The sequence below is a fragment of the Nomascus leucogenys genome, chromosome 4 (genome assembly GCF_006542625.1).
Source record: "Nomascus leucogenys isolate Asia chromosome 4, Asia_NLE_v1, whole genome shotgun sequence".
NCBI lineage: Eukaryota > Metazoa > Chordata > Mammalia > Primates > Hylobatidae > Nomascus > Nomascus leucogenys.
In genome coordinates, this window is record NC_044384.1 from 47,831,482 (window position 1) to 47,856,127 (window position 24,646).

The window sequence follows — 24,646 nt, forward strand, 5'->3', positions numbered from 1 at the left end:
AGGATACATGGCCTGTCCAGGTCCACTTCAGCGAAACCCCAAGCACTTCCGAGAGATCCATTCCCTCTCCCCGAACAGGTGCAACTCGCTGCTCCGCCGGCGAGCGTAGGCAGCAGCGCGACCAACCGCATCGGTTGCCCACAACAGCCAGGGAGAGAGCCTTAGGGACGTCAAAAAGGCCAGGCCTGCGTGGAAAGTGAGGATGCGCCTCCATCACTGGGACAGCACCCGTCTCGAGGTTCCGCTACCGCTAGCAGGTCGCTCTCAGCTCTGCTCTGCCAAGGGCAAGCTTAAGAACCCCGCCTACAGTTGCGCACCTCCCCCCGCCTCCGGCCCCGCCCACCGCACTTGTAGCCCCGCCCTGCCCAGGGAGCTTCCGTCACAGCACTTCCGGCTCCAGCCTCCCAACCGGCCTCCGTCGCTTTTCACTTCCCTCTCCTCAGCTCTGTTCCCTTACCCCTACCTTCTCGTTTAACACAGTCACGTGAGGGATGCGCGCGGGGGCAGCTGGGAGTAGTACTGCCGGTTGGTCAGGGTTCGGCCTCAACATGGCGGTTCCGGCCGGGCAGTGACCAAGGTTTTGCCGTCCGAAGGACTAAGTGGTGACTGTCGGCGTCTCCACCTATCGCGGTGGAATGCGAGCACGGGGGGACGAGCGCTGAGGAGCGGCGGTGACGGGAAGGAGGGGGGGTCAGTGGATTGTGCCCCAGAAACCGAAGCGGCGGCGTCTGTTCCTTCTACTTGTCTCTAGGCTTCAGTGCATTCGGGGCCCCGCCCGGCCGGGCCAGGCCGGCGGGCGGCGGCGGTAGCTGCTGCAGCCGCAGGATAACCTCTCAGGGTGGGCCGGAGGGCGGGCGCCGCCGCTGCCTCTGCCGCGGCAATGGCCCAGTGTGTACAATCAGTGCAGGAGCTAATCCCGGACTCCTTCGTCCCCTGTGTCGCTGCGCTGTGCAGCGACGAAGCTGAGCGGCTCACTCGTCTCAATCACCTCAGCTTCGCGGAGCTGCTTAAGCCCTTCTCCCGCCTCACTTCCGAGGGTATGTGGTATCCTCCCCTTTCCAGTGGGCTCCGGCATAGCCGTGGTCGGGAGAAGGAAGTTGCGGGCGGGCAGGGGAGAGAAGGGCAGTGTTTACGTCCTGGAGCTGGTACCGTGGCGTCTGGGGCTGTGGCCCCGCGGTGCTTCGGGGCAGCTGGAGGAGGACCGTGAGGTTGTCAAGGCAGCGCAGTCCTAAGCTCCAGTTTCTCTGGGCACTTTCTTTCTTCCTCGGACAACCTAGGTCGTTAAGTAATTGGTGCAAAGATAAACGTGAGTCTTCGAGAACGGCATTGAGACTGTTCTTCACGGCCATAGCGAAGGAATTAGGCATTTGCAAAGCAGCTAACGTAGGAAAATGCTGCCTCTTAGACCAACAGGGTCTGAGTAAGGAAGACCTGTCATCCTCCCTTGGATGTTAAACTGGACTTTCAGAGTAGTTGTAGATGTTACTACATTCTTGTAGCGTTCAGGGTCATCTCTGTCTGAACTACCGTGTGGCTATTTTACTAAGATACTCTTAGCTGTACGTTATTTTGCTTAACCTCTCAAGAAAATTAAAAGTATTATAAGAAGAAAACTTGAAACAGCTTTTTGTCCGAAGGAAGAGGAAGCAAGCCCAAGTTGTGGCTAATTTAACCTAGATATTTGGAGTTATCTATACTTATAGGGATGGAAATGTCTTCTCTTGTTAATGAATGTCTTGTTAAGGAGCTACCCGTTTTCTCCAGTTTTGGATATTTTTATTAGGAGAAAATAATGTAGTAAAGCTTCAAGCATGTTTTTGCCAATGTCTTCAAACAACAAAGTCCAAGTAAAGTTTTTTTTGTTAAGGTCGTTAAGAACTGAAGGGTTTCATAATAAGCCTGTGTCAGGCAAACAACTGATGTTTGTTAGCTTAATATGACTTATCCACAAAAAAAAATCAGTGCTGTACCATTTTTGCGCTACTGTATTTTTTGGGAGAATAGTTCCATTACAAATTAGTTTTCGTTTTAAGGGGAGAGAGGGAGCTGTCCAAAAAAAACAAAGTTTGGAAACTTTTGGATTTTCTTTAGCCTGTATCGTAGCCATCAGCCTCAGTTCCTTCAGTGTTGGACTTAACAAGAGCAACAAAATGCCCTACTTTTTTTTTTTTTATTATTATTTTTTTATTTTGAGACGGAGTTTCGCTTTTGTTGCCCAGACTGGAGTGCAGTGGCACGATCTCGGCTTACCGCCACCTCCGCCTCCCAGGTTCAAGCGATTCTCCTGCCTCAGCCGTCTGAGTAGGTGAGATTACAGGCATGCGCCACCATACTCGGATAATTTTTGTATTTTTAGTAGTTTCTAAAATACAAAAATTTCTTCATGTTGGTCAGGTTGGTCTCGAACTCCCGACCTCAGGTGATCTGGCCGCCTCGGCCTCCGAAAGTGCTGGGATTATAGGCATTAGCCACCGCGCCCGGCCTTGAATTCCTAAAAAAACACAAACACTTGAGCTAGTTTTACTTTTATATGTGTACTCTTTCCTACTTTCTTAATAAATAATAATAATGTTAATACCTGATACTTGCTTTGTGTAACTTTTCTTTTTTAGTTCTCATTGAATCCTATGTTATTGCAATTTTAAATTTGAGGATCTTGAAGCATAGAAGTGTTAAATTGTTCACAGTTTTGCATCTGGGAAAAATTTGAAACAGGTAGTGTGACTCAAGACATTGTGTCCTTAATCATCTTATCTCCTGACAGTATTTAGAATTATGTATTTACACCATAGAGCAGTGCTGTCTAATTGAAATATAATGTGAGTCACAGGTATAATTAAAAATTTTTGGCCGGGTGCAGTGGCTCACGCCTGTAATCCCAGCTCTTTGGGAGGCCGAGGCGGGTGGATCACGAGATCAAGACCATCCTGGCCAACATGGTGAAAACCCATTTCTACTAAAAATACAAAAATTAGCTGGGCTTGGTGGTGGGCGCCTGTAGTCCCAGCTACTCGAGAAGCTGAGGCAGGAGAATCACTTGAACCCGGGAGGCACAGTGAGACTCCATCTCAAAACCAAACAAACAAACAAAAAATTGTAGTAGCCACATTAAAAAAGTAAAAAGAAACAAGTGAAATTAGTTTTTTTTTTTTTTTTTTTTTGGAGATGGAGTCTTGCCCTGTCGCCCAGGCTGGAGTGCAGTGGCGCGATCTTGGCTCACTACAACCTCTGCCTCCCAGGTTCAAGCGATTTTCCTGCCTCAGCCTCCCGAGTAGCTGGAATTACAGGCACTCACGGCTTATTTTTGTATTTTTAGTAGAGACAGGGTTTCACCATGTTGGCCAGGCTGGTCTCGAACTCCTGACCTCGTGGTCTGCCCGCCTCGGCCTCCCAAAGTGCTGGGATTACAGGCGTGAGCCACCGTGCCCTGCCGAAATTAGTTTTAATACTATATTTTATTTAACTCAGTATTTCCAAAATGTTACTATTTCAATGTGTAATCAATGTGAAAAATATTCATGAGATATTTTACATTCTTTTTTATTGCTGTCTTTGAAATTTGGTGTGCCTTTTTTACTTAACATCTCAATTTGTACTAGTCGCATTTCAAGTACTCAGTAGCCATATGCAGCTGTTGCCTACTGTATTGGACAGTGCTGTGATAGAGGCTCATTGTCAGTACACTTCTGATTTCCTTCAGGAGACTGGGGAAGATTAAGGAAGGAGTTTCTTTGTTTGTTTGTTTTTTGTTTTGAGACAAGGTCTTGCTCTGTTACCCACGCTGGGAGGGCTGGAGTGCAATTGTACCACCATAGCTCACTCACCCACTGCAGCCTCAACCTCCCAGGTTCTAGCTATCCTCTTGTCTCAGCCTCCCAAGTAGCTGGGACTACAGGCACATGCCATCATGCCTGGCTAATTTTTAAATTTTTTGTAGAGACGGGGTTTCTCCTCGTTGCCCAGGCTCGTCTCAAACCACTGCGCCCAGCCTAGTGAAGGAGTATAATGAGTTGGACCGTTAGTGGATAGGTAGACAGTTGGTAGAAAGCAAGAGGGCAGTCATTCCCTATGAAGGAGTGGTATGAGGTTATAATGGTATGGACAAAAGGTCTAAATTATGACTGAATGGTTGGGAAACGGAGGAAACTCTTACTGGGGTACAGAGTAGTAGGAGGATGCTTAGATAAAGGGAGGACGTTTAATTCTAGGAAAGGGATTTGAGATTTTATGTCTAATGGTAAATGTGAGGAGATTATTGAGGGTCTGAAACATTTGGACATTAATGAGTTGAAAGTTTTGGAGATTAGTTGTGTGGTTTATAAGGATAGATATAAGTAGATACAAGTTTTACATTTCAAGATGAACATGGACTATGATAGTAGCATTAGAAATTTGGCAAAGAGGACTTAATTTTTCTTGGTTTTAGTTTTTTGCTGGTAAATACATTTTAGAATTCTTTACCATCTAGAACAGGCCGCTTTTTGTTTCAAGTGTGGAGATTCTTCAAAGACAGTTTTTTTTTTTTTTTTTTTTGAGACGGAGTCTCGCTCTGTCACCAGGCTGGAGTGCAGTGGCGAGATCTTGGCTCACTGCAAGCTCCGCCTCCCGGGTTCAAGTGATTCTCCTGCCTCAGCCTCCTGAGTAGCTGGGACTACAGGCTCGCGCCACCATGCTCAGCTAATTTTTGTATTTTTGGTAGAGATGGGGTTTCACCATGTTGGCCAGGATTGTCTCCATCTCTTGACCTCGTGGTCTGCCCGCCTTGGCCTCCCAAAGTGCTGGGATTACAGGCATGAGCCACCGAGCCAGGCAGCAGCTTTTCTTTAGCAAGTGAGGCATGAGAATATCATTTCAGGCAATGTAATTTAAGAATACAACTGACTAAAACAAGCTAACATTTCCTTAGAGGGAGAAAAAAAATGTTAAAAAAGAAGACTCAATTTCTGGCCTGTAGGTATGCCTTTACTTAGGATAAAACTTTGCCTTGACTACTGAGTTATCAAGGAGTGTCAAGTACAGTGCCAAGTATTGTCAGGAGACCTATTTTTAGATTTTAGTAGAAAACACTTGGTTTAAAGCTATACCAAAGAGAGGGTTGATAGAAGAGATTTGAGTACTATTTATGTGTAGGGCCTTCAAAATACAGTTTAGACTTTTGATGTATTACACAACGGAGAGCCATTTTAGGTTCCTTAGAGACATTTTAAAACCTGAAGAGTATTAAATTATGTTAAATTATTAAAAATATATAATTAAATTTATTATATGTATTTTCTGTGATTGTTATGCTTGATGTATGTTTTGAGACTTAACGTAGTCATTGTTCGACACAAATTTTGAGATCCTAATACTCAAAGAATTTCCACTGGCCATGTTTCAAAGAGTTGTGGTATTAATATTAATTAATCAAGCAAACAACAAAAAATTAAAATTAAGCCTTATTGTTTTTGCTTAGCGATAGTTCTTTGATAGTTCTAAACAATGTTGCAATATATCATTTAGATGTTCTGTAAGTTTTAAGAAAATTTCACTTAAACACTAACTTGGAAGTATGTGGGTTATACATTATTTTATTTTGAAATTAAGGTTACTAAAGGGATTAAACAGTAGGCCAGGTGCAGTGTCTTAGGCCTGTAATCTCAGCACTTTGAGAGGCTGAGTTGAATGATAATCTGAGGTCAGGAGTTTGAGACCAGCGTGGCCAACGTGGCAAAACCCCATCTCTACTGAAAATACAAAATTAGCCTGGTGTGGTGGTGGGCGCTTGTAGTCCCAGCTGCTCTGGAGGCTGAGGCAGAAGAATCACTTGAACTCGAGAAGTGAAGGTTGCAGTGAGCCAAGATTTTGTCACTGCACTCCAGCCTGGGTGACAGAGCGAGACTCTGTCTCAAAAAAACAACAAAAAAAAGTAGACTAGGATATAACTTTTGAAGGCTATTTAATGTCTCTGGTTTTCTTAGATTTCTTTCTTTTTCTTTTCTTTTTGAATTCTTGAAAAGAAAAACATTGTGTGATCCTTGTGCAGGAGCTATGCTAATCTTCTCTGTATCATTCCAATTTTAGTATATGTGCTGCTGAAGTGAGCAGTTTTTTTTTGAGATAGAGCCTCACTCTGTTGCCCAGGCTGGTCTTGAACTCCGTGGCTCACTACAGCCTCAACCTTCTGAGCTCAAAATATCCTTCCACATCAGCCTCACCAGTAGCTGGGGTTATGGGCGTGTACTACCACACCTGGCTAATTTTTGTAGTTTTTCTAGAAATGGGATTTTGCCATGCTGCCCAGCCGGTCTCAGACTCCTGGACTCAAGCAATTTACCCGCTTTGGACTCCTAAAGTGCTTTGATTACAGGCATGAGCCACTGCGACCGGCCTTAAATTTCTTTCCTTTATTTTTATTTTTTATTTTTTTTGAGACAGAGTCTCGCTCTGTCACCCAGGCTGGAGCGCAGTGGTGAATCTCAGCTCACTGCAAGCTCCGCTTCCTGGGTTCACGCCATTCTCCTGCCTCAGCCTCCTGAGTAGCTGGGACTACAGGCGCCTGCCACCACGCCCGGCTAATTTTTTGTATTTTTTTAGTAGAGACGGGATTTCACCATGTTAGCCAGGATGGTTTTGATCTTCTGACCTCAGGTGATCCGCCCGCCTCGGCTTCCCAAAGTGCTGGGATTATAGGCGTGAGCCACCGTGCCCAGCTCCTTTTTTTTTTTTTTTTTTTTGAGACAGGGTCTTGATCTGTCACCCGACTGCAGTGCCGTCGCACAATCGCAGCTCACTGCAACCTCTGCCTCCCAGGTTCAAGCAGTTCTTCTGTCTCAGCCTCCTAAGTAGCTGGCATTACAGGCACGGGCCACCACTCCCGGCTAATTTTTATGTTGTTAGTAGAGACAGGGTTTTGCCATGTTGGCCAGGCTGGTCTCGAACTCCTGACCTCAAGTGATCCACCCACCTTCGGCCTCCCAAAGTGCTAGATTACAGGCATGAGCCACTGCATCTGGCCTCTTAATTTCTTTTAGTTGGAAATATGTCATCAATCTTAACTACCATGTTTATGTAATGAAGTAATTAATCTCCAAGGTGTGGAAGTACCAAACTTTGAATAAAATTCAAGTCCGGTTTTCAAAATTTGTTTTCATTTTGTTTTATTTATTAATTTTTCGAGACGGGGTCTCGCTTTGTCACCTAGGCTGGATACAGGGGGCATGATCATGGTTCACTGCAGCCTTGACCTCCTGGGCTCAAGTGATCATTCCACATTGGCCTCCTGGGTAGCTGGGATTACAGGTTTGCGCCACACATTTGGCTAATTAAAAAAAAATTTTTTTTTTGTAGAGATGGGGTTTTGCCATGTTGCCCAGGCTGTTCTTGAACTCTTGGACTCAAGCGATCTGCCAGCCTCGGCCTCCCAAAGTGCCTAGATTACAGGCTTGAGCCACTACACCCAGCCAGAGGGTTTTTTAATATGGTAAAGTTTTATATGTATAAAGTATACAAGATCCTCCTACCTTAGCCTCCTGAGTAGCACACAGGTGTGTGCCATCACACCCAGCTAATTAAAAAAATTTTTTTATAGAGATGGGGTCTTGGGCCGGGTGTGGTGGCTCATGCCTGTAATCCCAGCACTTTGGGAGGCTGAGGCGGGTGGATCATGAGGTCAAGAGTTTGAGACCAGTCTGGCCAACATGGCAAAACCTCGTCTCTACTAAAAAAATACAAAAAAGGCGGATCACGAGGTCAGGAGATCGAGACCACGGTGAAACCCCGTCTCTACTAAAAATACAAAAAAATTAGTGGGGCGTGGTGGTGGGCGCCTGTAGTCCCAGCTACTCGGAGAGGCTGAGGCAGGAGAATGGCGTGAACCCAGGAGGCGGAGCTTGCAGTGAGCCGAGATTGCGCCACTGCACTCCAGCCTGGGCGACAGAGCAAGACTCTGTATCAAAAAAAAAAAAACAAACAAAAAATTAGCCGGGTGTGGTGGCGGGCGCCTGTTATCCCAGCTACTCGGGAGGCTGAGGCAGGGGAATTGCTTGAACCTGGGAGGCGGAGGTTGCAGTGAGTCGAAATCATGCCATTGCACTCCAGCCTGGGCGACAGAGCAAGACTCTGTCTCAAAAAAAAAAAATGGGGTCTCTCTCCCTCTGTTGTCCAGGCTGGTCTAGAATTCCTGGGTGCAAGTGATCCTCCTGCTTTAGCCTCCTAAAGTGCTGAGATTACATGCTTGAGGCACTCACTCGGTGCAGTGGGTGCAGTGGCTCAAGCCTATAATCGCAGGCTTGTTTGTTGTTTTTTTTTTTTTTTTGAGACGGAGTCTTGCTCTGTCGCCCAGGCTGGAGTGCAGTGGTGCAATCTTGGCTCACTGCAAGCTCCGCCTCCTGGGTTCACACCATTCTCCTGCCTCATCCTCCTGAGTAGCTGGGACTACAGGCGCATGCCACCACGCCCAGCTAATTTTTTTGTATTTTTAGTAGAGACAGGGTTTCACCGTGTTAGCCAGGATGGTCTTGATGTCCTGACCTCATGATCCTCCTGCCTCGGCCTCCCAAAGTGCTGGGATTACAGGCGTGAGCCACCGCGCCCGGCAATCGCAGGCTTGTTTATAAAGTTGAGAAGAAAGTGTCATTCTTTATTTGTAGGTACTCAGACCACTTACCCAAAGTTGTCTCTTATTTGTATGTAATGATAACCCAATGGTGCAGTTGAAGTAGGTGATGTTGTATCTGCTGCTGCTGCTATACTGCCTCCATTACGTATTGTTGAGCATGGTGCTCAGTGCCTTACAATTACTAACAATAGCTCACCTAAATCCCTAAAATGATTTTTTTTTTTTTTTTTTTTTTTGAGATGGAGTTTCGCTCTTGTTGCCCAGGCTGGAGTGCAATGGCGCAATCTTGGCTCACTGCAACTTCTGCCTCCCAGGTTCAAGCAATTCTGCCTCAGCCTCCCGAGTAGCTGGCTTGAGCCACTGGGTGCAGCGTCTCCAGCCTGTAATTGCAGACTTATTTATAAAGCCTGTTTTTTTTTGTTTGTTTGTTTGTTTGTTTTTGAGATGGAGTTTTGCTCTTGTTGCCCAGGCTGGAGTGCAGTGGCGCGATCTCGGCTCACCGCAACCTCCACTTCCAAGGTTCAAGCAATTCTGCCTTAGCCTCCCTGGTAGCTGGGATTACAGGCATGCGCCACCACGCCTGGCTAATTTTGTATTTTTAGTAGAGACGGGGTTTCTCCGTGTTGGTCAGGCTGGTCTCAAACTCCTGACCTCAGGTGATCCGCCCGCCAAGGCCTCCCAAAGTGCTGGGATTACAGGCGTGAACCATCGCGCCCGGCCTAGCCTGTTTTCTTTATACAGTTTTATATGCTGGGTAAAAGCGTAAAAGGTGTCATTATTTTCAAAATACATTTTATTTATTTATTTATGAGATGGAGCCTCTCTCTGTTGCCCAAGCTGGAGTGCAGTGGTGTGATCTCAGCTCTTGTTGCCCAGGCTGGAGTACAATGGTGTGGTCTCGGCTCACTGCAACCTCCGCCTCCCGGGTTCAAGTGATTCTCCTGCCTCAGCCTCCAGAGTAGCTGGGATTACAGGCGCGCACCACCGTGCCTGGCTAATTTTGTATTTTTAGGAGAGATGGAGTTTTACCACGTTGGCCAGGCTGGTCTTGAACTCCTGACCTCAGGTGATCCGCCTGCCTTGGCCTCCCAAAGTGCTGGGATTACAGGTGTGAGCCACTGGGCCCAGCTTTTTTTTTTTTTTTTTTTTTTTTTTTTTTTTTTTTTTTTTTGAGACGGAGTCTCACTCTGTCGCCCAGGCTAGAATGCAGTGGTGCAATCTTGGCTCACTGCAACCCTTCGCCTTGGCTCACTGCAACCTCCGTGTTCAATCTCAGCCTCCCCAGTAGCTGGGATTACAGGTGCCCGCCACCATGCCTGGCTACTTTTTGTATTTTTAGTAGAGACGAGGTTTCACTATGTTGGCCAGGCTGGTCTCGAACTCCTGACCTCAGGTGATCCACCCATCTCGACCTACCAAAGTGCTGGGTTTACAGGCGTGAGTCACTGTGCCCAGCCCTGTAATGGACTGCTTTTAATGCTACTGTAGAACATTTTGTCTGATTATGCGAAAAAATATGCTCACATTTTGTTCTGTGGACTGTGGACACTGTCTTCTTGCTATAATTGCCTCAGAACCTATTCCCTGTCCGGAAGCTCTGAACTACTTACTGGTTATAAATTATATAGGCTGAAAGAAGGACTATAGCATGGTGGAGGCAGGAAGTATTAGGGTGGTAAAAGGGATCTGGACTTTTTTTTTTTTTTTTTTTTTGAGACCAAGTCTCACTCTGTCACCCAAGCTAGAGTGCAGCAGTGCAATCTCGGCTCACTGCAACCTCTGCCTCCTGGGTTCAAGCAATTCTCCTGCCTCAGCCTCCTGAGTAGCTGAGATTACAGGTGCCCGCCACCACACCCAGCTAATTTTTTGTATTTTTACTAGAGACAAGGTTTTTCCATGTTGGCCAGGCTGGTCTCCAACTCCTGACCTCCAGCTGTCTGTCTCGGCCTCCCAAAGTGCTGTGATTATAGGTGTGAGCCACTGCAACTGGCCAGAGTTTTTTTTTTAAGTAGACCCTATTTGTAAGACCAGTTTTAGATGAATGGCAAATTTGAGCAGAAAGTACAGAGAGTTTCTACATACCTCTTGGCCCTGCACATGCACAGCCTTCACCACAGCATCGTGCACTGGAGTAGGCATTCGTTTTTATGAGAGCGAAAAAGAGGCTAAGAATGCAGGCCGACTAGGGAAGGAAGAAGGAAGCCCAAGGGCAACATTTAACTCCCCTTTCTTTTTCCTTTTACTGTTTTTAGTGTTAATACCACAGACCTTACGCTGCCTTGGACCAGCTTTAGTGTGAGGTGAGAATTAGGGAAGTGGTATGGATAGGGGTTGGTTTCTGGCAACTCCAAACATAGGAAAGGAAAGGACCTACAGTAGGAAAGCTGAGCAGTAGTGAGAGGGGAAGGAATCCTGCAGTTAATAAACTGTCTAGCTAGCCCTTTTGGTATATGAGGGAATGTTGTCAACCATTTATATTTCTGGAAGAATGTTGCACTTGGAATTGCTGGCTTCTGCTTTGTACATCGTTTTTGTTTGTAAACCATTAGCCGAATTTTGGGTTATTATGCATTGTATAGAATTAATTTCAAGTTTTTTTCTTTTTTTCTTTAAAGTTCACATGAGAGATCCTAATAATCAACTTCACGTAATTAAAAATTTGAAGATAGCAGTAAGCAACATTGTCACCCAGCCACCTCAGCCTGGAGCCATCCGGAAGCTTTTGAATGATGTTGTTTCTGGCAGTCAACCTGCAGAAGGATTAGTAGCTAATGTGATTACAGCAGGAGATTATGACCTTAACATCAGTGGTAGGTAACAAGGTTTATTGTTATTTTTTGAGTGAAATTTCCTTTTGTTAGAAAAAGCGATTCTAGGACTTGGGAGATGATCAACATATATTTAAGAGCTTACTAAGTGCTAGGGCCTGAGAATACAATGTTGAAAACAGTCCTAGGAACTTTGCCTATTTATTATTTTAGGACCTAAGGTAGTATCTAGAACATATGCATAATAAATATTTGTTGAATGAAAGAACTAACAGTAAATTAAAAAAATTCTTTTGTGACAAAAGTAATATTATAATTAAATAAAAAGCATGAAGTTTATTGTATTTTTATCTTGCTTGGTGTAAAGTGGAGGAAATGTTTATAAAATGTGTAAATATATAATCTTTTGTGAGTACGTCTTTAACTTGAATGGTAAATGTTTTCATAACAAGATTGGTAGGTAAAATCAGATATGTACATATGTATTTTATTTTTTAAATTAAATTTTTATAGAGATAGGGGGTCTCATTATGTTCCCAAGGCTGGTCTTAAACTCCTGACCTCAAGTGATCCTCCTGCTTACTTCCCAAGTGCTGGGATTACAGGTGTGAGCCACTGTTCCCAGCCTGAAATTATATATTAATATGTAAAGTGAATTAGAAATATTTGGTCTGTTTTCCAATATTAAGAAGTCTTAATTGACATGGGGTAGATATTTTAGAGGGAAAATATTCAAAGTACATCATCAAATTAGCATATTTCAGCAGTCTAATAAAATAATCTTTTTAGGCCAGGATAGTTTATAATATAATACTTTAATACTTCCTAATTTCATATTTAAAGATTTTCTTAAGCAGCCAGGCCTGGTGGCTTACGCCTGTAATCCCAGCACTTTGGGAGGCCGAGGCAGGCGAATCACTTGAGGTCAGGAGTTCAAGACCAGCCTGGCCAACATAGTGAAACCCCGTCTCTATTAAAAATACAAAAATTAGCTGGGTGTGGTGGCAGGTGCCTATAATCCCAGTTACTCGGGAGGCCAAGGCAGGAGAATCGCTTGAACCTGGGAGGCAGGGGTTGCAGTGAGCCAAGATGGCACCACGGCACTCCAGCCTGGGCAACAGAGCGAGTGTCTGTTTAAAAAAAAAAAAAAAAAAAAAGGTTTTCCTAAACATATGCAGAGAATTTGAAACAGGCGTATTTTAGGTCAGCAAGTTAGTTGTTTGCTCTTGTATAGTTAAAAATATTTGTAGAATTATTTTGTATTTAAGTGTTCTATATTTTTTCTTTTTTCTTTGCCTTTAGTTTTAATTCCAGCAAGATGAGTCAACTTGATAATTTTAAGTTGAGAATATTATGGTTATCTTTACCAGTCAAAAAAATCTGAATTTCTTAACAGTTTCTAGCATGTTTTCAATATGAAGCAAAAATTTGGGTATTTCTTGGAGAAAGGAATATAATTTAAACTGTTATTTTTCTCTCATCAGCGTTGTAGTGTGAAGGGCAATGAATCAAATGCCAGTGTCCAAGTTTTTATACTACCATAGTCATTAGTTAGATAACCTGAATAAGTCGCTTAGTGTTTCTTTTTCTTTTTCTTTTTATTTATAGTATTTTTTGTGACAGGGTCTCACTCTGTCCACCAGGCTGGAGTGCAGTGGTGCTATCATAGTTCACTGTAGCCTCAACCTCCCTGGGCTCAGGTGATCCTCTCACCTCAGCCTACCAACTATGCCAGGCTAATATGTTTTTTTAAAAGAGAGAAGGTCTGTCTCTGTCACACAGGCTGGAGTGTAGTGGTGTAATCATTGCTCATTGCAGCCTTGAACTCCTGGACTTATGCAGTCTTCTCACCTCAGCCTCCCAAGTAATTAGGACTATAGCTGCACACCACTATGCTTGGCTAATTTTTAAATTTTTTTGTAGAGACAGGGTCTCACTATGTTGAAGTGATCCTCTCACCCTGGCCTCTCAAAGTGTTGAGATTACAGGCATGAGCCACCATGCCCAGCCAAGTCACTTAGTGTTTCTGAGACTCTTCTTTCCATCTCTGAAAACAGGAGTTCGGCTGGATTCTTTTTTTTTTTTTTTTTTTTTAATTTTTTTGAGACGGAGTCTCACTCTGTCGCCCAGGCTGGAGTGTGGTGGCATGATCTCGGCTCACTGAAACCTCTACCTGCCGGGTTCAAGAGATTCTCCTGCCTCAGCCTTCCGAGTATCTGGGATTACAGGTGCCCACCACCATGCCCAGCTAATTTTTTGTATTTTTAGAGGTGATGGAGTTTCACCATGTTGGCCGGGCTGGTTTCGAACTCCTGACCTCAAGTGATCTGCCTGCCTCTCAGCCTCCCAAATTGCTGGGCTTAACAGGTGTGAGCCACCACTCCTGGCCTGGCTGGATTCTTTCTTAAGGCCTCTCGTAGACCTTTATATGTGATTCTGTTTTGCAGGATCTTAACAGTTTTGTTAGCCATGCAACAAATATTTATTGATTTCTGCTATATGCTTTGTATTGAGATACAGAGATGAACAAGACATGCTTTAAAGTTTATAATCTGGTAGGGAGACAAATGTGCTAATCAGTAATCATAGTATGGTCTAATTTATAGTACATTAATATCACAATACATTGTAATAGAGCTGTGGCATATCTGGTATGCCAAAAGTGCTAAAGGGGCCCAGAGAGGGATTACCTATTATATTTAAAAAACAAAAATATCTTTGTATCTTATATTTATTTCTTTTATTTTTTTTTTTCTTACTTATTTTTAAGAGACAGGGTCTTACTCTATCACCCTAAGGCTGGTGTGCAGTGGTATGATCATAGCCTACTGTAACCTTGAACTCTTGAGCTCAAGGGGTCATCCCATCTCAGCCTCCTGAGTAGCTGGGACTATAGGTGTGTACTATGCTTGGTTAATTAAAATTTGTGTGTGTGTGTGTGTGTGTGTGTGTGTGTGTGTGTAGAGATAAGGTCTCTCTGTGTTTATTAGCAGGCTGGTCTTGAACTTCTGGCCTCAAGCGATCCTCCTACCTTGGCCTCCCAAAGTGCTGGGATTACAGTTGTGAGCCACTGTGCCTGGCCTGTATATTTTTTATTTTATTTTATTTTAATTTAATTTAATTTTATTTTATTTTTTGAGTCAGAGTCTCACTCTGTTGCCCAGGCTGGAGTGTAGTGGCACGATCTTGGCTCACTGCAATCTCTTTCTCCTGGGTTCACATGATTCTTCTGCCTCAGCCTCCTGAGTTTCTGGGACTACAGGTGTGCACCACCACACCGGGCTAATTTTTGTATTTTTAGTAGACACGGGGTTTCACCATGTTGGCCACGCTTGTCTAAAACTCCTGACCTCAAGTGATCTGCCTGCTTTGGACTCCCAGAGTGCTGGGATTACAGGCATGAGTGACCGGGTCCACTCATTTGCTATGTTGCCTAGGCTGGTCTCAAACCCCTGGCCTCAAGCAATTCTCCCACCTCTCAAAGTGCTGAGGTGACAGGAATGAGTTCAGATGCTGACCAAAAGTATCTTTTTCATACTGCAAGTATTTTGCTAACCTCCAAAGCCCATATACCTGTTACTTTAAATTTATTAAGGCCAGGCAGGCATAGTCACTCAGGCCTATAATCCCAGCACTTTGGGAAGCTGAGGTGGGAGGATCACTTGAGGCCAGGAGTTCAAGACCAGCCTGGGTAACATATTGAGACCCCCATCTGAAGAAAATATTTAAAAAAAATTAGCTGGTGGCTGGGCATGGTGCCGCACACCTGTAATCCCAGCACTTTGGGAGGCTGAGACGGGTGGATCACTTGAGGTCAGGAGTACGAGACCAGCCTGGCCAACACAGTGAAACCCTGTCTCTACTAAAAATACAAAAATTAGCCAGCAGCAGGCACCTGTAGTCCCAGCTACTCGGAAGGCTGTGGCAGGAGAATCGCTTGAACCTGGAAGGCAGAGGTTGCAGTCAGCCAAGATCATGCCACTGCACTCCAGCCTGGGCAACAGAGTGAGTCTCAAAAAAAAAATTAGTTGGGTGTGGTGGTGTATACCTGTAGTCCCAGCTACTCTGGAGGCTGAGATGAGAAGATTGCTTGAGCCTGCGAGGTCAAGGGTGCAAAAAGCTGTGATTGTGCAACTGCACTCCAACCTGGGTGACAGAGCAAGGCCCTGCCTCAAAAGAAAAATAAATTTATCAAAATGATGTGTACATAGACATAATGAAAAAAAGACTTAAAGGAAAAAACAGCAGTGATCTGTACCTTGCCCCACCAATTTCTGTAGTCTTTTCCTCGGGTATTGATTATGTGCTTCTAAGTAATATTTTTATATGGCTGTCTATGGCGTAATAAGTTTTAAATTTAAATAAATTTTATTTATTGACTTCTCATTATCATTGATAAAGATTTGGCTTAATTACTCTCCATCCTTTTCACTCCATCTCATAGTTTTTGGTGAATATTCACTGCTTATAATATGACTAAATGTTGTTCACTTCTTCACTGCTTAGCCAATTATTGGGCTTTCTAATACAGTATTTTGTGTTTTCAGGAGTTAGTAATTGTCTTTTTAAAAACATCTTGCGGTGGCTCACTCCTGTAATACCAGCACTTTGGGAGGCTGAATCACCTGAGGTCAGGAGTTCGAGAACAGCCTGGCTAAAATGGTGAAACCCTGTTTCTACTAAAAATACAAAAAATCAACTGGGCGTGGTGGCACGCTCCTGTAATCCCAGCTGCTTGAACCTGGGAGGCGGAAGTTGCAGTAAGCCGAGGTCCCATCATTGCACTCCAACTTGGACAAGAGCAAAACTCTGTCTCAAAAACAAAACAAAACAAAACATCTTGCTCAGTCCTTTGTGTTTGTTGCTAGTTTCTCAGACTTCTTCCATTGGATTTTCTACTCGAGAGATTAATTTGTCAAATAACCCATTTATCAATAGCTCCTTCAAGAAATCTCTATTGTTACTGCATACATTCTCATTAAGGATGATATCATTCCTATGTGGTAAAAATTGGTCCTTGGGGGACAAAAAAATCTTAGCTATTACAATGGTCTGCGGCTCTCCAAAGGGTCTCTGTGCATAAATAGATACACAATACAATTGTGGTGTTATTTTAAAAAATACTTTAATCGGGGGAAAGGACTGATTAGAAAAAAGCTCTAAAACACAGAGAATATAGTGAAATAAAAGCTGGGAAATGGTGTTCAATTTTGTGTTGGACTGGTTGCTGTCCAAGGCCCACTCCACACTTGTCATCCTGAGGATTTCCTTCCCTTCACTTCTCTGTAGTATTTCATTTATATATATTTTTTGTGTGTATTTCCTTAATATGGTGAAGGACATCTCTAGTAGCTTCCTGAGAAAGGGTGCATGGAAAATAAAATTTTTGACAAATGAATGTTGGAAAATGTTATTTTATATACTAGATCGATGGTTTGACTGTGTACATTGTTAGTTATAAATCATTTCCCTCAGAATTGACCCACTTTCTTTTAGTTTCAAGCATTGCTCTTAAAAAAGCTAGAAGCCATTATATGTATTACCCCCAGCCCTTCAGCTTTTAGAAGTTTTTGAAGGTCTTTATCCCTGCTATTTTGAAATTTCATGTTGGGGTTTATAACTCCTTTTTCACTTATTTTACTGAGCAGCTTCTTTTGACAGTCTGGTTATGCACTTTTTAGCCCTGAGAAACTGTCTTGTATTCTTTCTTTGTTAATTTCTCTATTGTTTTCTCTGTTCTTTCTGAAACTACTGTTAATTGGATGTAGAACTTCCTGAGTTGATCCTTTAATGTTCTTTTTTTCTAAAATTGTCTATCTCTGTCTTTTTGTTTTATTTTTCTGTGTATGAATATCCTTGACTTTATCTTCTGATCCTTCTATTGAAGTTTTAATGTTTGGTGTCTTTTGGGGGATTTTTTGGAGCTATTTTCTTCTCTAGATTTTCCTTTATTGTGCCATGCTATTAAGGTTTTATGTTATAGTATCTTAACTCTGAAGATAGTAATAAATTGTTGTTGGCTGTTTGTTTTTTAAGTTTTCTTCTGTCCTGTGCCTTTTTTTTTCATTCGTATTATTATTATTTATTACTATTTTTTTTTTTTGAGACGGAGTCTTGCTCTGTCATCCAGGCTGGAGTGCAGTGGCGCGATCTCGGCTCACTGCAAGCTCCGCCTCCCGGGTTCACGCCATTCTCCTGCCTCAGCCTCTCCAAGTAGCTGGGACTACAGGCGCCCGCCACCACGCTCGGCTAATTTTTTTTGTATTTTTAGTAGAGACGGGGTTTCACTGTGGTCTCAATCTGCTGACCTCATGATCCGCCTGCCTCGGCCTCCCAAAGTGCTGGGATTACAAGCTTGTGCCACCGCACCCGGCTATTTTTATTTGTTTTGATTTTTTTTCATGTTGGACACTTACCTCAAATGTTTGGTTAGACCATGGATTATTTTCTATTTCAAATTGAGGCATTAAAACCCTGACTGAGTATAAGAAAGCTTATCAGTTAGTAGACTTCTTTATTGGGTGGTAAGGCTAAGAATAGGTTTAAGGGTTGCCCAATTTTTATTACTTACAGTTTTTTTCTTTGAGGCCATTTAGTTTATCCAGAGAAGGATTCTGAAATCTGCTCTCTGGCTGTGTCCTGGGCCTTTTTTTTTTCTATTAAAGTAATTTGGCTGATCATTTATAGGAACAACGTAGTTATGATTTGGTTGTGGGAAATTGTTTTATCTAATTATATTACTTGCATTCTCAGATCCCTGCCAACATCTCATATTGGAGGATTGATTGCTATTTGCATTTAAAAGCAGGTGGAGGCAATTACTATAGCTTAACTCTTCAGGCAGATTTTTTTTTTTTTTTGAGACGGAGTTTTGCTCTTGTTGCCCAGGCTGGAGTGCAGTGGTGTGATCTTGGCTTACTGCAACCTCCACGTTCCAGGTTCAAGCGATTCTCCTGCTTCAGGCAGATTAAAAAAGTTATTATTATTTGTATTTTTTTTTTTTTTTAGACGGAGTCTCGCTCTGTCGCCCAGGCTGGAGTACAGTGGCACGATCTTGGCTCACTGCAAGCTCCGCCTCCCGGGTTCACGCCATTCTCTTGCCTCAGCCTCCCGAGTAGCTGGGACTACAGGTGCCTGCCACCACGCCTAGCTAATTTTTTTTTTTGTATTATTAGTAGAGATGGGGTTTCACCGTGTTAGCCGGGATGGTCTCGATCTCCTGACTTCGTGATCCGCACGCCTTGGCCTCCCAAAGTGCTGGGATTACAGTCATGAGCCACCGCGCCCGGCCTATTATTTGTATTTTTAGTAGAGACAGAGTTTCACGATGTTGGCCAGGCTGGTCTTGAACTCCTGGACTCAAGTGATCCACCTGCCTTAGCCTCCTAAAGTGCTGGGATTACAGGTGTGAGCCACCACTCCCGGCCATTTTTTTTTTTTTTTTTTCGGTGGAGAGGGATGAAGTCTTGCTCTTTCGCCCAGGCTGGAGTGTGCTGGCACGATCTTGCCTCACTGCAACCTCTGCCTCCTAGTTCAAGCGGTTCTCCCTACCTCAGCCTCCCAAGTAGCTGGGATTACAGGCGCTCACCACGACGCCCAGCTAATTTTTGTATTTTTTTTTTTTTTTTTTGAGACGGATTCTTGCTCTTGTTGCCCAGGCTGGAGTGCAGTGGCGCGACCTCGGCTCACTGCAACCTCCGCCTCCCAAGTTCAAGCAATTCTCCTGCCTCAGCCTCCCAAGGAGCTGGGATTACAGGCACCCACCACCACGCCTGGCTAATTTTTTGTATTTTTAGTAGAGATGAGGTTTCACCATGTTGGCCAGGCTGGTCTCGAACTCCTGACATCAGGTGATCCACCCACCTCAGCCTCCTAAAGTGCTGGGATTATAGGCATGAGCCACCACGCCTGGCTAATTTTTGTATTTTTTTAGTAGAGGCAGAGTTTTGCCACATTGGCCAGGCTTGTCTTGAACTCCTGACCTCAGGTGATCCACCCGCCTCAACCTCCCAAAGTGCTGGGGTTACAGGCATGAGCCACCACACCCGGCCTTATTATTTTTAAAACTAGACATGGGGTCTCACTAAGTTGCCCAGGCTGGTCTCGAACTCCTGGGCTCAAGTAGGATACACTACACACCAGAAGAAAACAGTTTTTTTTTTTAGCTTCTTTCCGTTTTACTGAAAGGCACCTCCTTTCAGCTTTATTTTTATGTTGGCCATGAAGACTGAGAATGAGATATGATGAAGTACTACGTTAATTTTAGTAAAATTTCATTATAACAGAATAATACTCTTTGGAGATTGTAGAAAAGTGATTTTATCCATTTTAATAAGGTATTAATTCTTATATATTCAGATGTATGCTTCTAATTTTCACCATTAATGTGAGTCAGCATACTTTTCATTCAGTCTGTTAAAGAAATAGATGTTAGATATTTACCTCATAAGCTTAACAGTGCCGTGTTTTCTTCAGATCGGTCACTTAAAGCTACTGTTCCTTGGTACAGTAATTGGAAAGACACATTGATGGAATTGAAAGTCTTTGTTATATACAGGGATTTCTTGTGGTGGTTTCAGTTTTCTAGATTTTTCTCACCTACTTCGTATCTATTGTCTTTTTTTCCCGCTTAGGTACTCTTTTGTATTTGTCCCCATTGACATGTCTAATTTTTCTAAAATGAGGAAGGTCTAATGGTGCTTTTTCAACTTTTGTTATCTATTTTATCATCCATTACCCTGTTTACTCTTACAGCATTATCTGTTAAATCCAAGCATAGTCTTGGAATGGTATATTTTGGGCTGCATCTTATTTTAAAAGGAAGGAAGACCATAATACCTTTCCTTACCAAAACAGTACATTCTGCATGTTTTTGTTTTGTTTTGTTTTGAGGCAGTGTCTCATTATGTCACCCATGCTGGAGTTCAGTGGCTCTATCTTGGCTTACTGCAACCTCTGCCTCCTGGGCTCAAGTGATCCTCCTACCTCAGCCTCCCGAGTAGCGAGGACTACAGGTGTGGGCTACCATGCCCGGTTAATTTTGCATTTTTTGTAGAGATGAGGTTTTCTCATGTTGCCCAGGCTGGTCTTGAACTCCTGAGCTCAAGTGATCTGCCTGCCTCGGCCTCCCAAAGTGTTGGGATTACAGGCATGAGCCACCGAACATGGCCAGAAAACTTTAGTAGGAAAACATGGTTGCTATTCCAATTCCAAACAAAGAACACGTAGAGATGGAAAGGGGTGTGAGGAAAATAGTGATTTTTATCCCAAGATAAGTGCAAGAAAATTTTTTGTTTTTTGTTTGTTCGTTTTGAGACAGGGTCTTGCTCTGTCGTCGCCCAGGCTGGAGTGCAGTGGCAGCATCTTGGCTCACTGCAGCTTTGACCTCCTGGGTTCAAGCGATCTTCCCACTTCAGCGTCTCGAGGAGTCAGCACTACAGCCTCATGTCCCACTCCCGACTAATTTTTGTACTTTTTGTAGAGACGGGATTTGCTATGTTTCCCAGGCTGGTCTCCAACTCCTGGGCTCAAGTGATCCCTCCGCCTCAGCCTCCCAAAGTGCTGGGATTACAGGCATGAGCCACCACGCCCAGCCACAAGCTACCAGTTACTACTGTATTTAGAAAGTTATTTCAATTTAAGAGTATGTCTGTGTATGTCTGTATGTGTATGTATTTTGCTTTTTAATTTATTTTTAATTATGTATACATTCACATAGTTTCAAAGTCAAAACTATATAAAGCAAGATACAGAGAAGGCTTGTCCTCTATTCATGTCCCTTCTTTTTTTTCCCCTCAAACACATAGACCTTACTGTATTTAAAACACAATAAAAATCTAATTACAGTTACTCTTTTAGTACTTTTATGATGAACTTTAAGAAAAAACGACAGTTTTGGGTTACATTCTTCTTTTGTCTTAAAGAGGCAGAAGCACTCATGTAATATAGTTTTCAAAAGACCTTTTGTGTAATTAGGGGGAACAACTGATAAATTTGATTTTATTCAATTTTCAGGCAATAAGAAAGTGCCATAAACATTTTGAATTTCCCCTTCATTTCTTCCTCTAAATATATATGTAATTGGATAATCTCATCCTAAGAGTAGAACCCAGATACAAGAAAATCGAAGCGTAATAAATGAAATATTTAATCACATTCTGTTTTCCAGAAGGTGAGATGAGAAAGCTACATTATACATTGCAGAAGGCTCTGAGGCTGACAATGGATTAGAGGCTTTTCTGATCAAATTAAATCTCAAAGATAACTTTTTTTTTTTTTTTTTTTTTGAGACGGAGTCTCGCTGTGTCATCCAGACTGGAGTAGTGCAATGGCGTGATCTCGGCTCACTGCAACCTTCACCTCCCGAGTTCAAGTGATTCTCTTGCCTCAGCCTCCTGAGTAGCTGGGATTACAGGCATGCGTCACCCTGCCCACCCAGATAATTTTGTATTTTTAGTAGAGACAGGGTTTCTCCATGTTGGTCAGGCTGGTCTGGAACTTCCCACCTCAGGTAATCTGCCTGCCTCGGCCTCCCAAAGTGTTGGGATTACAGGCGTGAGCCACCATGCCTGGCCTAAAGATCTCTTTATTCACAGGACTTGGTAGATCCCTCTCCTTTCTTACCTCCCTTCTTTCTCTTCTGTCTTCTATAGATAATTAAACGTAGTGATTTATTCTGTTACTTCTCTTTGAAACTATAAGCAAATATAGGTATGGCTCTTCATATTTTCCTTCTCTTGCACAAAAATGCATACTTTTTCTGCTGTCGCTTTTTTCACTTAATATATCTGGAAGAGCACTTCATTGTAATATGTAGAGATTTTTCCCCTTTCTTTTACAGCTGATAATGTATCTTTTTAATGGATGGGCCATAATTTATTTAACTACACCTCAAGAGAATGCTGGGACTAAAGACGTGCACCACTATGCCTAGCTTTTTTTTTTTTTTTTTTGAGACGGAGTTTCACTCTAACATGTTGCCCAGGCTGGAGTGCAGTGGCGTGATCTCGGCTCACTGCAACCTCCGTCTCCTGGGTTCAAGCGATTCTCCTGCCTCAGTCTTCCTAGTAGCTGGGATTACAGGTTGATGCCATGATGCCCAGCTAATTTTTGCATTTTTAGTAGAGACAGGGTTCTACCATGTTGGTCAAGGCTGGTTTTGAACTCCTGACGTCAGGTGATCTGCCTGCCTCGGCCTCCCGAAGTGTTGGGATTGCAGGTGTGAGCCACAGTGCCCTGCCAATTTTTTGTATTTTTTTTTAGTAGAGATGGGGTTTCACCATGTTGCCTAGCTAGTCTAAAATTCCTGAGCTCAATCGATTTGCCTGCCTCAGCCTCCCAAAGTGCTAGGATTACAGGCATGAGCCACTGCCTCAGTCCTAGTTCCTCTTTTATAAGAATGAACATGAAGCAGCTGGGATTACACGAACATGAAATTGTTACAGTAGTAACTCTCCTAATTAGACTGTGGAATATATGGGTTGTTCTCATGAGACATTTGTTGTCCATCATGAACTGTTGTTCATCAGTTTTCTCCTGATGAGCACGTGTGTTTTCTAGTCTTTCGGTGTCATTACAGATAGTGTTGCTAAGAAGAGCTATTTTGGAAGATCTGCTTTGTTCAGAACTTTCCACCTCCACCATGAAACAAACCCAATTTCATATGACTATAATTTATCTGTCATTTGTTTAATTCAATAAACATTGAAGCAACAAAGTAAATAGAAAAAATAATTTTAAAAGGTGGAGATAGTAATTTCCTTGTATATGTGGAGATCCCTTTCTATTTAACCAAAATTTTCATCACGTATTTCTTATTTTCTTATCATTGGTACTAAATATACATTAAATTTCCAGGTAGACTTATTTTGACTGAGTTGGGGAGAAGGGTATGTGTTCATGGTGGGCGACAAGAGTAGTTTCCTATTGTAACAGATACTAGCGTGTTTCATTTATTCTCCAATTTTTGCCTTTTTTTATGTAGATTGTAATGTTTTCTGGGAATGTTTTCCTCTTTTATTTTGATTTTATTTTATATTTTTTGAGACAGGGTCTCACTCCTGTCGTCCAGGCTGGAGTGCAGTGGCACGTTCTCATCTAACTGCAGCCTTGACTTCCTGGGCTCAGGTGATCCTCCCACCTCAGCATCTCAAGTAGCTGGGACTACAGGCATGCATCACAATACCTGGCTAATTTTTTGTATTTTTTTTTTTAGTAGAGATGGGGTTTCGCCATGTATCCCAGGCTGGTCTCAAACTCCTGGGCTCAAGCAATCCACTTACCTCAGCCTCCCAAAGTGTTCGGATTATTATTGTTATTATTATTATTATTTTATCATTTATGTATTTATGTATTTATTTATTTATTTATTTTGAGACTGAGTCTCACTCTATCGCCCAGGCTGGAGTACAGTGGCGCCATCTCAGCTCACAGCAACCTCCACCTCCTGGGTTCAAGCGATTCTCCTGCCTCAGCCCCCCAAGTAGCTGGGATTACACGAGGGCGCCACCATGCCTGGCTAATTTTTGTATTTTTAGTAGAGATGGGGTTTCACCATGTTGGCCAGGCTGGTCTCGAACTCCTGACCTTAAGTGATCCACCTGCCTTGACCTCCCAAAGTGCTGGGACTACAGGCGTGAGCCACTACACTCATCCTCCAAAGTGTTAGGATTATAGGTGTGAAACACCATGCCCTGCCCATTTCCTCTTTTATAACAATGAACATGAAATCGTGATAGTAGTTGCTCTCCTAATCAGACTATATGTAATATATGGGTCATTCTCATGAGGCATTTGCTGTAGTTAAAATATCTGTATATTTGGCACCAGGTTAGAATGCTCTTTGGTTAAGATGAATGGCTTTTTCTTCAGCCCTTCCAGTTGTTTAATATAGTATTATAATATAAGCAGAAAGAATATATTTGCTGTTTTCAGTGGTTAAGATGAAAGCAAAAGGAATATAAGATTTGATAATCAGCATAAATCAGCATAGGAATGGAGTCCTTTTAGTGAAACTGTGATATAGATAATCTGCTTAAAACCTAGTGAAACCACTAAGTTTTACGTAAGTTCAAATAAAAAGAATAGTTGTGATACAAAATACTTGACGTGAAACAAGAGAGAGTTGACTTTTTAAGAATCACATTATATACATTTATACAAACAATGAAAATACACTTCTTTGTATTTGATTATAAGGTAAGTGTACGTTGAAATTTCATTTAAGAGGCTTTGTTACTGTCATATTCAAGTAATCAAATTACAAAGTAAGATTTATCAA

The 24,646-nt window shown here is 42.8% G+C and overlaps 1 protein-coding gene and 1 pseudogene across 2 annotated transcripts in view; one reads left to right on the forward strand and one right to left on the reverse strand.

Moving 5' to 3' along the window:
* Positions 1 to 428: 428 nt before the first annotated feature.
* The window catches only part of TRAPPC8 (trafficking protein particle complex 8), a 112,539-nt gene continuing 88,321 nt past the window's right edge, over positions 429 to 24,646 (forward strand). For both annotated transcript variants that reach the window (XM_030810612.1, XM_030810613.1), the window contains exons 1-2: positions 429 to 1,037; positions 11,215 to 11,409. In XM_030810612.1, coding sequence (XP_030666472.1) covers positions 881 to 1,037; positions 11,215 to 11,409 — 352 coding nt within the window. In that variant the 5' untranslated portion in view covers positions 429 to 880. The remainder of the gene's footprint in view (positions 1,038 to 11,214; positions 11,410 to 24,646) is intronic.
* LOC115834897 lies at positions 5,995 to 6,087 on the reverse strand (annotated as a pseudogene).